The following is a 13,615-nucleotide window of genomic DNA, read 5'->3' on the forward strand; positions in this document are numbered from 1 at the left end:
AGAAATATATGTGAGTTTTAATGCTAATTTTTGCACTTATTTATTGCCCCAAGGGAATTCCCATCCAGCTGGGAAAGAGGTAAGTGTTTATGGAGCCAACGTAGTTTCGGAGTGATCTTTGTTCCCATGTGAATGCTCCAAAACAACTCTGGTGGGAACTCAAATGTCCAAAGGTTATGCACCATACTTGAATACAAACCTCTCATGTCCAAAAGCGGGAAGCAGTGGGAACAGTAAATTTAAACTCATAATACCTGGTTCTTCACTGTCTTGCACTGTTTAGTGTTGGTACATATTTTCCATAAATAAATTAAGTCATGGATTTGCAGGGCTGTTAATCTAGCACATTTCTACTAAATCCACTTCAAATTAATTAAAAGACCAAAAGGTAAATAAGGTATTAAAATTAAAAAAGTACATTTGCACAGCTGGAACCATCCACAGTGCCTGCCCATGTGATATCTGGCTCTTAGCAGTGCTTTCAGTGCTTTATTTACACAAGCTCGAAAATCTACAAAGTAAAATCTATGTTGCTCAAAGATAGAGCAGTTTTTATTATCCATAAGACTTCTGCCTTAGGTCTTATTTTTATTTTTTCTTGAAGCACTTAGGGTAAGTGATTGATAATAGATTTATACGTTTTGAATAATTACTTTACTTTCTCCGTTAACATGCATCCCATTTAAAAAAAACAAAACAATTCTTTCTGCAGTTAGTTTGCTGATCTAGTATGTGATATAGTGCAGGCTTCTAACTGTGGAAAGATAGTCTTATTTAAAAAAATTATGTAGGTCTAATTACACACCTCTGCTTATTAGCCCTGGTCTACACTAGGACTTTAGGTTGAATTTAGCAGCGTTAAATCAATGTAAACCTGCACCCGTCCACACAATGAAGCCCTTTTTTTCCGACTTAAAGGGCTCTTAAAATCGATTTCCTTACACCACCCCTGACAAGTGGATTAGCACTTAAATCAGCCTTGCCGGATCTAATTTGGGGTACTGTGGACACAATTCGATGGTATTGGCCTCTGGAAGCTATCCCAGAGTGCTCCATTGTGACTGCTCTGGACAGCACTCTCAACTCAGATGCACTGGCCAGGTAGACAGGAAAAGAACCGCAAACTTTTGAATCTAATTTCTGGAGATTGCGGGAACTGTGGGATAGCTACCCAAAGTGCAACACTCCGGAAGTCGACGCTTGCCTCGGTACTGTGGAAGCACTCCGCCGAGTTAATGCACTTAATGCACTTAGAGCATTTTCTGTAGGGACACACACACTCAAATATATAAAAACGATTTCTAAAAAAACGACTTCTGTAAATTCGACCTAATTTCGTAGTGTAGACATACCCTTAGATTCATATAATCACATGACTGGCCCATTCTGTCTTCCTGGGATTTATTTTAATCTTCCAAATCCCTGAGCAACTTCAAACAGCTGCTATGTTTTTTTCTTTCCACAAATGTTTCCTTTTCTTCATCCCAGGCTGGGGCGGGGGAGGGTTGGGGTGTGGGTATGGGCTCTGGGCTGGGGGTGCAGATTCCAGGTGGGGCCAGAAATGAGAGGTTCAGGGTGTGGAAGAGGGCTTCGGGATGGGGCATGGGGTTGGGGTGCAGGGGGGCGGTCAGGGCTCTGGGGCGGAGGATGAGGGATTTGGGGTGCAGGAGAGGACAGAGTATTGGGTGGGAGTGTGGGCTCTGGGAGGACGTTTGGATGCAGGGGGGACTTGAAGCTGGGAGCAGGCTTATAAAAGGCAGCTTTTATACCACCCTGGAGACTGCTCATGTGTAGCCCTGGAAGCTCTCAAGTCTCAAGCCCTGGACTTAAGTCATGACATGTTTTATGTACAGAGGAGTGATGTGACATCATTTCTGATGATGATCACCAATATTAGTATTGATTTTTCTCTTCCTTTGAGCCCTGCGCTTAATTACACTAGGATTTGCTCTGTCTGTTCTTCCTAGCCTCCCTCAGAAAGCAACTGACTAAAAAAGGTGTGAACCCTAATACTATTACAGCTAATGGAGAATGTCCTTTACCTTAAGTGTTAAGAGGCCTTTGATTTTGGTGCTGAGGCCTTGTGTTTCATTGCCCTGGCAGCTTTTATACAGTTTGATGGCAGACCAATGCTGTGTGTACTAGTTACAATTCTCCAGGCCTGAAATGATCCCTGCTCTACTTAAATCTGTTTAAATGCATAATTTACTCTTCACTTGCATCATAATCCCTTTCCTTTGAAGGAGCTCAAATAATATTATTTCTACACCATCTCAGATTTTGTATAGTTCTGTACAAAGATCTTTAAGATACACATTGTTATACTACATTCAAATGTACACAGAACAGTATTTCTCTGGCCTTCAGTATTTTAGGGTGAGATATAAAGCAGCCTCTATCCAGCTTTTCATGTTATGATTATTTCTGCAAGTGTCATGATGCAATGCCTGAATTTTCAAATATTTACATTGGCCCTTGTGCAGTATAGCTGTGTAGAGTTTTTACTGTAGCAGAAACTTTCCAATGACAGCATGGTTTAATTTTAAAAGATATCTAACATACTGTATATTGACACAAAGCTCTGTCCTTGTGTCCATGGGTCCCACATTTCTTGGCAGATTTCACTAGCCTCAGAGGCTTGCTGTGACCCTCCACGTAATTCTTCTCTCTCTAGAGACAACGGTCACAGTCTACTGAGCCATTTTCATCATAAGTCAGCAAGGGAGGTGAGGAGAAGCTATCCTTCCTTGCACAGTCTCTGTTGTCTCCCAGTCTCCGTGATTAATTGGGGGTGGGGGACAGGGGAGCCCGGGCCCACCCTCTACTCCGGGCCCCAGCCCAGGGACCCTAATAGTATCAGCTATGGTAGCTGACCTTTTAGAAACATGACATGTACAATTCCCTGGGCTACTTCCCCACAGCAGCTCCCCCTTCCTCAGGCTCTACTTCACCCTTACCTCAGGGCTTCCTTCCTTGTGCCTGATATGGTGTGTACTGCTCAGTCTCTCCAACAGCACAACTTCCTCCCACAGCTCCTGACATCCACACCCACCTGACTAACTGGGAGGCTTTTAACTAGTTTCAGCCAGCCCCTGATTGGATTCAGGTTTCCCAGTCAACCTAGCCTTCTCCCTGCCTTCTGGAAAGTTCTTAATTGGCCCCAGGTGTCTTAGTTGACCTGGAGCAGCTGCCATTTAATTTATCCTGGTACCAGGGATTTGTTTAGCCTGGAGATAATATATCTATCTCCTGCTACTTTTCTATAGCCATCTGGCCTTGCCCTGTCACAATATGTATAATTTTATTAATTTAGAATTTAAAATTACTGACCATAGTGATTAATACTTATAATAGAGAAAACTCACAAAGAACGTGTGCAAACCCAAACTGATAACTAAACCCAGATTAAGATATTTTAAAATAAATACGGGCAGGATTTTTTTCCTTTTTTTTTTTTTTTTTTTGCATCCAATAAGTTTTTTTCATTTGAATTTTTGTTTCCTCTCCCCTTGCCCCCTTTTGTCAAGTTTTCCAGTGTTATTTTGATGATGGTACCATAACAGGTGTTCCTAACCATTACCTCTTTCCTTCCCTTTCCCAGTTCTTATCCTGGCACCAATTCAGCAAGGTACTTAAGCACATGCTTAACTTTTAAGCACATGAGTAGTCCCACTGATTACCTAAGCAGATGCTTAGGAACTGTCTTATTGAATTGGAGCCTCTAGTGGCACTTGCAGACATTCAGGAAATCCCTGTGTAGTCGTGGGGGGGAAATGTTGCTGTCACCATTTCTCGACTTACCACATGTTGCTGGAAGTCAAAATATATATGGCCTAAACATAGTTACTAAACATCAGATCACTTCTGTTAAGAACATCTGAAGAAGTACATTTTTTCTACTTTTTTAAAATGAGCCCTTTGCTTAATCAATCTACCAACTGGCCTCATTCTACTTTCCCAAATCATATCAAGTAGTCCAGTGGAATACATTTCAATTGACAAAAGTGAAAGAAGCTTTAAGATTCATGTTTTCATATTTGTTGTCTATGCCTGCCCTAAAATCATCTTCATCAAGTGATTAATTGCATTTGTAGACACTGCACAATTCCATCAGTTATCCATTTCAAATTAATTTTATTCTGAATGGTTAAGAGGATGATATAGTTTAATCAGTAAGTGAAATGGAAGTATTGCGGGCTGTTTAAAAATACATATCACGTTTTATGGTGGCAGAATCATCTACATTAAGCACTTCTGGAAAGATTGGAAAAGTCCAGTAGAAAATATTGCCATCTTTTCCTTCGGTTTAGCAGTATTTTATTGACTGGCATGTACATTAGTTTGACTAATTTAAAAAAGAGTCTAGTTGATGTTTTGATGGTAGTTATGATATGGGGCTCCTAGACGAATGGATGTTGTACAATTAGGAATGTTTCATTCTTTTAAAAATATATATTTACAGTTCTAAAAATATTAGTTAAAATATGGCAGATTAGATGTCCATCAGTCAACATCTTCATCTTTAAGATGGACTTTGCAATTAAGAGCATGCTCAGAAATACATTTTTCTCTGACTGTCTGTTTTTCAAGAGACTAGTTTCATGTTTGAATTTAGTGGAAGAAATAAATAGCAAGGTGTTAAAATGAAGCCAGAATTCTCTTGAAGCCTCTTTTAGCTCTACATATGCAGTACTAAACATTCTGCTTGCAAACATCTATTTCAGACAGCTCTTTTCTCCTTTTATTTGTTACTGTGTGGGTAGAGACAGACAGGGTTGTGATAGCCTAATGTTGAAAGATTTGCTGAACGGATGAAATGCTGATCTTGACTTCAGTAGTTTTTGTTTCTGGTACCTAAATGAGTTTAATCTTTTGTGTAGTCCACCAAAGTATATTTAATACACAGCAGGCTTGTGTTTTTTCTTTGCTGTTTAAAAATGTCTTCTTTTTTTAGTTGATGCATCCTTTCTTCTACAGAGATGGCAAAGAACAGATTGCTTATTTTGTAAAATACGTCATCAGTCAATATATTGTCTAGCTTTAAAATATCCTTACTCTGTAGAAGAAGAAATAGCTAATGGTTAATTTAATTTAAAGTAAATGTCTGTTTAATGTTCCTAGATATTAGCTTTCCCTGTGGTGCTTTCTTAATAACCAGTTAAAATTTACTCGGAATTAGGCAACTGGTAATATTTAACTGTAAGCTACTTCATACAGACTTTTATGTTGTTAAACTATTTGCCTAAATGCTACTGGATTAGGGCTGGACCTATAAACTTAAAATACCAGTAGAAGTTTTGTAGTAATAATGCTGCAGTAGTTAGAAATGAGCCTGAGATCAGTTATTTAGATTGGAGTCCTGAGTTTGAATACCTCCTCCCAATTATTTTTCCCACCTAAAACTGAGAAGTGTTGGCATCCAAGGTTTAGATTAGGCCCATTGTAGAATTAGGGACACTAAATGTGCAGCAGGACAACACAGACAAGGTTTGGATTCTGAACCCTTTCCAATATTTCTAGGGTTTTTGGATCTGATACCTGTAGTAGTAATGTAATAATAAAAGACACTGGTTATTGTAATTCAACAAGGAGTGCTTCCTTTGATTTTTATACACACACACACGGTGGAAAAAATGTTACGTTTTTCTGAGGAAATGCATTAAGACGTGGAATCATACTTTCAAAATCTTAAAAGCTGTACAGCAGGTGTTTTTGAACAGTTTTCAGTGGCACGTGTGTCTCTGTGGTTCAACTGATTTACATTAAGGTTAAGTTAAAATATTTTAAAATTAAAAAGGGAAAATTTATATTCACCCCTTGATAGTAGATTGGGCTTGTGCTCTTTTGTTTCTTATGTGCAGTCTGTAAATTGTTGGGTCTAGTCCTAACTAAATGTAAACACCTTTACTTTCTAGCTGCTGCTAATTGGTTTGGGAATATTTATGAAAGTGTTTATTTTTAAAGCTAAAAATAGTGCTGCGGTGTTTAAACTCATTCTGGCTGTCAAAAATGCTCTCCTGATCCTGAAAGTGTTGCTAAAAATGTTCACTTTTTAAATGTGGTAATTAAACTTGTCTGTGAGAGCAACAGATGATACATTTCCTGCATTTGTAAACTAAGTATCCCTTTAAGCCCACAAATTTCCTTGCATGTTTCTGTTTGTTAGGTTGGTAAGATCTGAACTCCTGCTGAACTTTCTTGAAAGGAGGGCTGTTATTGGCCAAATAAGGAAATAAAGAGCTATAACCTGCTGCTGCTGCTTTGTGACCTTTTACTTTTAGGATTAGGATTTTCTGGTACTGCGTTTCCTTTGTTAATAAAAGCCTGTGTCCTCAAGGGATGCAGCACTGTAAGCTTGAACTTCAAATAACTATTTTCATTTTTAACTCTTTCAATTAAAATTACGTTCCAAATCAAGATATTTCACTTTGGGCTTTGTCTATATGTACATAAACTCCCCTAGTTGATGCATATATTCATTTGCATTCTTCAGATTGATAAAAGATAGTGTTAAATGCACACCTTATGCTTTAGGTGCAAGGTGTTCCTGCTGCAGGGCTGCCACCTGGGGTTTTCTTCAGACATTTATACAGCACTACTCTCTCAACTCAGCATCTGATTCTGAGACTTGTTTTGGGAACCATCATCATCATGGCAAATCCCAACGGAATGTGGCCGCCTAGCAGACTGAGCAGCTCCCAGAATGATCTTTAGATAGGTTCTTACGGTAGTCTGGCTGGATATTCAGTTTGTCCATCCCTGGAAATCTTATCGCACCTCTGAAGCTTTTGGTGACCACCTGATCTCCAGCTGTGTAGCGGCATTCTTTGGTAAAGACGCTTCAGAATTAGTTGGACTTCCATTCTAATAACATGTCCATACCAAGAAAGCTGCCTAAGCCGAACCAGTGCTGATGATGGAGGCAATTGCTGTGTTTGGCTTAGAATATCCTCATTTCTGATCTCCTCCTGACACTTAATGTGGAGCAGTTGGCAAACACAACAAGAATTGAAAATGTCAATCCAATGCTCTTCAGACTTCGTCAGTGCCATGTTTTGCTGCTATGCAACAAAGTTGGTATAACCAAGGTTCTATTGATCTGCAACTTTGTAGCAAGCTTTGATGTTGTGGCATTGCCACAGAGGTTGCTGAAGGGCCAAAAATATGGTGGCAGCTGCTGCTATACAGGTGTCTACATCTCTTGAGCATCCTCCAGTACTGTCTATGATGCTGCCCAAGTCCTCAACAGTTACCACTTTCCCGATGTCCTGTCCGGACAGGTTAATACTGAGCTGGTTATAATCTGGAGCTGGAGGCTGCATGACAGTGATGGTCAGGGTCTTTGTTTTATCCTGATAAATAACCAGACCTATGCGTACTGCTTCTTGCCCGTCAAGATTGACCTGTCCGTGCAGCGATTCACCAAACTGAGCCAACAAGAAATGTCATTGGCTTATTCAAGATCTCAAAACAGAATAGTGCTCAGCTCAGCAGCATCGACAGCTGCCTCCTCAAGCTTATCCATCACCCACTCAATGCTAATATTGAAAACAATGGTGGCAGAACTCCTGTGGAGGTAGGAAACCACGCTGTGTCTCTGCCATTGACTGGAACACAAGAAGAAAATTATGGTTACTTGTCATAACTGTAGCTTTTCAAGAGTGATGTATGAGCATTTTCACACTGTCTGCCCATCTTCCCCATTGCCTGTAACTACTAATCTTACAGCATTCTTGGTTTACCAGGAGGAATTGAGGTAGTTGGGGGTCCTTTGATAACCTGAGCTCTGAATATTTCTGAAGTTGAGCATTGCTGGGTTGGGGACGCATTCCTCTCTAGTGTGACTATGCAGACACAATGCTGTTGAAGAATCACAATAAAAGGTAAGTAGCCATTTTATCATGCTAGCGCTGTAATGGAACATTTTTACACCTGTTTGCCTGGTTATCTCTAACATCTTTTCAATATTGTGTGTAATGTACAACAAGTCTAAACATGGTATTTTTTGTTGAGAAGGAAAGATAAGGGTTTCTGATATATCTCAGTCAATGGTTTACACGCGCGCTCTCTCTCTCTCAGGCACATGCAGGCGTGCACAATTTGAGAGCTGTAGATAAAGGAATACAAGAAATTTTCAAGCATTTGGGTTATATGTGTTTGTACAGGACTGGTCAAGAGGATAGGTTTCAAAGTTGACTATATTACGGAAGGCTTGTTTTCTCCCTTCTGGTTCTAATTTGAAAGACATGGTTTTTAACAGCACTTTCTTTAAATTTCTTAAATTGAAAGTAAAAATATTTTCCCTATTTTTAGATATGTGCAATTTCATGACTTTCCTTTCACCACGTGATTTAGCATGTTATACTCCTTATTTGCAGAATAAAACCTGTAGTGCTTTTGTATTATGCTGTCAGTTGACTCTGAGTAAATTATGTGGTGACACAGTTATTACTTCTGCTGCTGTTGAAAAATCTAAAATCAGCTCTGGAAGCATTATTGTGGGATTATTTATTATTTTTTTAATGGTTCTCATATTGCCATAAGCTTATGCGCTAGCATTCTCTCATTTGGGCCAGAAGGTGATGGGCTTAAACCTAGTACAGTTCTACAGGTTAGCTGAGGTATTATGTGGAATTCCCTTCTGTCCATTTCTGATGATTATCGCCCTGAAACAAGAGATTCCATGCCACTTCTCAGATTGTAAACTCAGTGTTCTGTTCCACCTTCCCTCTGTCAATAAGAGATTTTAATATGTAAGGCTGCGTTTGTACTATTTTTCAGCTCCTAATGATGACTGTTGTGATTGAGTGCCTTATGTCTTTGAGTTGAGAGTACAGCTCAAACAGAAGTACTGGGTTTGATGCAGAAATTACAGGGTGAGGTTCTAAGGTCTTTGTTATGCTGGAGATCAGGTGATCCAAAAGGTCCTTTATGTCTTAAAATCTAGGAATACTTGTGAGTAAAAGGTGCAGTATGAGATCAAATTCTGATATTTCTATTTGTGTTACTATTGCCAACCCTATACAAAGGCAAGAGCGTCTTCAGCACCAGTATTACCATGTTGTTATAGGGTTTGCTTTACTAGTGAGTTGCTAGATCTCGTACATTCTTGTTAATTAAGTTTGTGTGCTTGTGGACCTTATTGCCATCAAGGCTGGATTTGCTAGGAAGTAGAAGTCATCGCTTGGAGACTGTGCGTCAGATTTGCATCACTTACCCTTTGTTTGAGATTGCTTTGTTGATTTATGAGATAATACAGAGTAGGGAATTCTCAGAGTTTATCAGAGAATTGTCCCTTGAAGAGTGGTTCCACTATGAAAATGACTGCAAAATATCTGCCTCCTCTGTGTACTCAGTGTTATTTACTTACTTTAATTACAAAAAATAGCTTTTATTCTTATTAGCTGTATTGGTTTTGCTATTCTACATTGGAGTGAGCTGACTTCTATTCAGATTAGGCAACAATTCTGTCGCTATGTTAGATTCCACTTACAGAATAGTTCATGAACAAGATAAAACCCAGCTTGATCTACCAATTCCAAGCTTAGCTTGCAAGAAAAATCCATCTTTTTTTCCCTTGTTACTTATAAACTGAACAACTTGTCATAGAAATCGAGACACTATATATATATTGACCTCAACAATACCAGTCTTACAAAATCATATTTCTGAGAGAAATGGAAAGTTATAACATAGTTTCTTCTTAGGCCGTAAGCTCTTATTATTGAGAAATAGAATAACCAGTCCAGCTGCTATTGTTTTTAGATTTGGCATACAACCTTGCCACTCTGGTTATCTGAAGACAACTTGGTAACAGTAAGAATATACACTGGAAGAAAGTGTTCCATTGGGGAAAAAAATTAACTTTAGTTTTTATCTGGTTAAGATCAAACAATGAATTGAATTCTCTTTGTGTGCTGACATCTGAAGATTTATATCTTCCAGCTATATTCCTGTTACAAGAGCTGGCAGAAGTGACCTCTCCAAGGAAGGTCTTTGTTATGGATTTTGCTCTGTTTACATTATTGCCATGAGGGTCACAGTGAAGTACAGTACATTAAAGCTAATACATCACAAGCTGACAGTGGTCTTATCTCTTTGGTACCTCTTCCCCTTCCCAATAAAGAAAAAAGCAAACACAAAGAAGATGAGGTTCTGGAACAGAAAGTTAAATGATAGTTTCCAAAGTGCTTTGGCGTTAATGCCAGGTCCCTGTGTGCAACATATTTTGTGTCTGGTCAAATGGCTGCGTAACATTCTTTTCTGTGAGGTTGTTGCAAAAAACTGCTTTTACCACGTAAATATTCTCCTTGCTGTAGCACTATTGCAAAAGCAGATACTGAAGAGCCAAAGCTATTGGGTTTCTTCAAAGCCAGCCAGTTGATCATTGGCTGAGGAGGTGGCTCTGGATCAGAAAAAGTGAGAGTTTCAGGCCAGATCTGTACCTCTATGGAGCTCAGAAGCACCAGAAAAATTCAGCTTCAGGTACTTTCTTTCTTCCAGAGTTTCGGTGATTTTTCACAACCCTTTCCCTCCAGCCATTCCCCCTCATCCTCTGGCAAATAGCATTGGGGAAGCCAGAAGGCTTTTTCTGTTCCCAAGGAGCTTTTTGGGTATGCAAGCTCTAGTCTGCAGCTTCTGCACTGTCTCTTTAACTTGGAGAGCGCTGTGGGGGCCACATGAGTATGTTATGCCTCTGTCCGACTAATGAGGGTAGAGGAAATCTAGACTTGTGGGGCAAGATGGCCAAGTGAGCTGGGCACCAACAGAATCAGTTTTCCTCCTCTCTGATCCCCTTCCGTTCTGACCTGGCAGGCACTGAGCATATCTGAGTCACCAATGGACCATGTAAATTTGGGGAGGAAATGAGCCACTCAGGGAAGGGGAAGAAAATGAGGAATTAGGGCACAACCACAAGATGAAAGAGGAGGCGCCTCACCAAATCCCTCAACAAGCCAAATAAGTTTGGGCAGGGGAGATTGCCGCTCTATAATATAGACCTAATGTACTGTAGAATACATGTGGCCTTGATTACTGTACAGTATGTTAGCATTTGAGTTCTGAAAGCAGATAATGATGATGGACTTCCCAGAGTATTAAGCCAGAAAGTCATTGTAAGTGCGAAGGACTCTGTTCGGTAAGGAAAACACCTCAGATACAAAGTGCTCAGAGAAACAGCAGAGTGCCTTACATTCTATATATAGAACAGAACCTCTCATTTCCACTGCCAACTGGAATGCTGAGATACTTCTGCTTGTTCTTGTTTTCCATTTCAAGCGGAGATTCAAATATCATACAACTATTGTTTCAAACCCATCAAAATATATTTTATTTCAAAATGTGACTCTCTCAATAGGGTGCAACACAGTTATCTTTTGAAGATGGAGAAATGGATCTCACTGGGCACACTGAACAGCTGACATCTCAGAAGGCCAAGTTCACTTTCAGGTATGAGTATTAAACCTTCTATTTAATATTGATTCATGAATATGTTTCCCAGCATACAGGACAAGAAGACTGTCATTTTTATTTTAAGTACATGTGCTCATCATAGTGCCTTCCTCCTTTTTTCCTTTCCACCCTGAAAATTCACTCCACTGTATCTTTTACCTTGGATGATGAATGTTAGTGACTTTGACCTGTATTGTATGTTCTGACTGATTGTGGGTTATGGGGGAAGGAAGAAATATGCTGCTCTTTTATATGTTCGTGTTTTGCTTTTTTAATCAATTTCACAAGCAGCTTAAAGACTAAGATAGGTGGAGTGCATGTATCTAAACAAATAAAGACTCCTCTGATCCTTAATGTCCCACAAAAAGTAAATAATTTTCTTGGTTAAAATGCCATCTCTGTTTTTATTATTAAGGTTATTTCTTCAGTTGCTTTTTAGACTTTTATTATATTTGTAGATGCACTTTTATAACCGGTAAAATGCTATATCTAGATCATCCATTGTGCAGGATAGGCAAATTTGCAGAGGCACCTTTTGTGAGACCTGTTCTTCTAGGACAGTCAGATGAGTAACTCCTCTTTCTTTCAGTTATACTAGGCAGGAGATAGCTGGTGCAGAAGTCTAACACGGTTGTTGTGATCTAAGATGTCTGTTAGTTTTTCTGACTGTCTGGGAAAGACTGCTGAAAGGGTAAACTTAGGCCAAGTTTTGAGTGAAATAAAGATGATTTACAATTTGGGTTGGAAACCATGCAAGATTTGGTATGAAACTTGGGGAAACTAGGTGGTGTTTCACTTTGAGTTTTTGGGTTTCTTCCAATCTGAAATTCTAAGCAAAACTCAGAATGTGAACCAAAACAAAAAATAACCTTTGTGTAAACCCACTGAACCAAAGTCATCAAGTTTCAAGGTGGATCAGATCATCCACTAATATAACTGATGGCAGGCTGAACTTCATTAAGGACTTAGCCTAGTGAGTTCAGAGCAAAATGATTCCATGCTAGTGTTCACCTGTCCTTATGCCAGGTTAAATCTTAATCTTGAGAAGTTATTTGTATGAATCACAGTACTGTGAAGTCACTTTTTAGAATGTGAAATAATCTGGTGTCCATTAATATTCTTTATTGTAGAAAACTAGTTATGACAGTACATTGCCTAACTGTGAACTAAAAGATGTACTTTGGAAAACTAAACATGACTGCTAAGATATCATAATCAAACTAACAGCTCAATTTTGGTGAAGGCAAATAATCCTTTACTATAATTTTGCATTTTCTAGTCAGTTGTCAAAACTGTATGAACTAAAAGCCCTGAGCAGTATGTGTAAAACTCCATCCCCACATACGTTTTTGCTTTCATTTTGTTCTCTCTTTTGCTCATTCCACTCCGTGCCATCTCATTCATCTTTGCCTTCCTTAAGTCTGCTCCTATGCTTGGAATCACCTACTATTTCTGTGTACTAAGCACCTTCCATTTTCTACTTTTAAATACCTCCTTAAAATCTACTTCTTTCATGTAAGCTTATTACACTGATTCACTCTGAAATTGTCTCCGACTTCTTGTGACTAAATTGTTGTCCTGTGTTTCACACTTTAGCAGAGTTGGATAATAAGCTATTAGAAGCAGTAAACTTGTTTTTCTCCACATTTGTTTTGTACATCTTCTGTACCATCGTATGGTGCTCTAAATCTAAATAAAGATTTCCCCTTCCCTATCCTCCTTACAGAGTAGATGTATATTCATGTAAATGACACAGGATGCCACAGGGATATTTAACCACTGTTTCACACTCTTTTTAGGACCCTTCTGGACATATGACAGCCTGTTCATGGAATACTTTTTCCTCCTTATTGAGTAGTCTTTGTTTTGAAATCTGTTTTCTAATCACAGTATTGCCAACTTCTCTGATTTTTATCATGTCTAGCAATTTCGGGGTATTGTTTAACCTGTCTCATGAAAACGTGATGAAAGGCTGCCAATTCACAAATTTTCTCTTATTCAGAATGGCCACCATCTTCTATGACTGTCAATGGGGCTAAAGCTAGTAAGATAGCCACCAATCTCTCATGATTTCTGAGAGTCTGACTCATGATTTCTGAGCTCTTGAAATTTGCCTTACTGTAATCAGCATTGTCATGAAGATTTCTTATCTAATTTATCTGTC

General features: G+C 39.0%; 1 protein-coding gene across 1 annotated transcript in view; it reads left to right on the forward strand.

The window, feature by feature from the left end:
* The window catches only part of PARD3B (par-3 family cell polarity regulator beta), a 617,867-nt gene that overhangs the window by 270,299 nt on the left and 333,953 nt on the right, over nt 1-13,615 (forward strand). The window contains exon 5 of the mRNA XM_074967987.1: nt 11,357-11,448. Coding sequence (XP_074824088.1) covers nt 11,357-11,448 — 92 coding nt within the window. The remainder of the gene's footprint in view (nt 1-11,356; nt 11,449-13,615) is intronic.

Source organism: Natator depressus, chromosome 11 (genome assembly GCF_965152275.1).
Source record: "Natator depressus isolate rNatDep1 chromosome 11, rNatDep2.hap1, whole genome shotgun sequence".
Classification (NCBI taxonomy): domain Eukaryota; kingdom Metazoa; phylum Chordata; order Testudines; family Cheloniidae; genus Natator; species Natator depressus.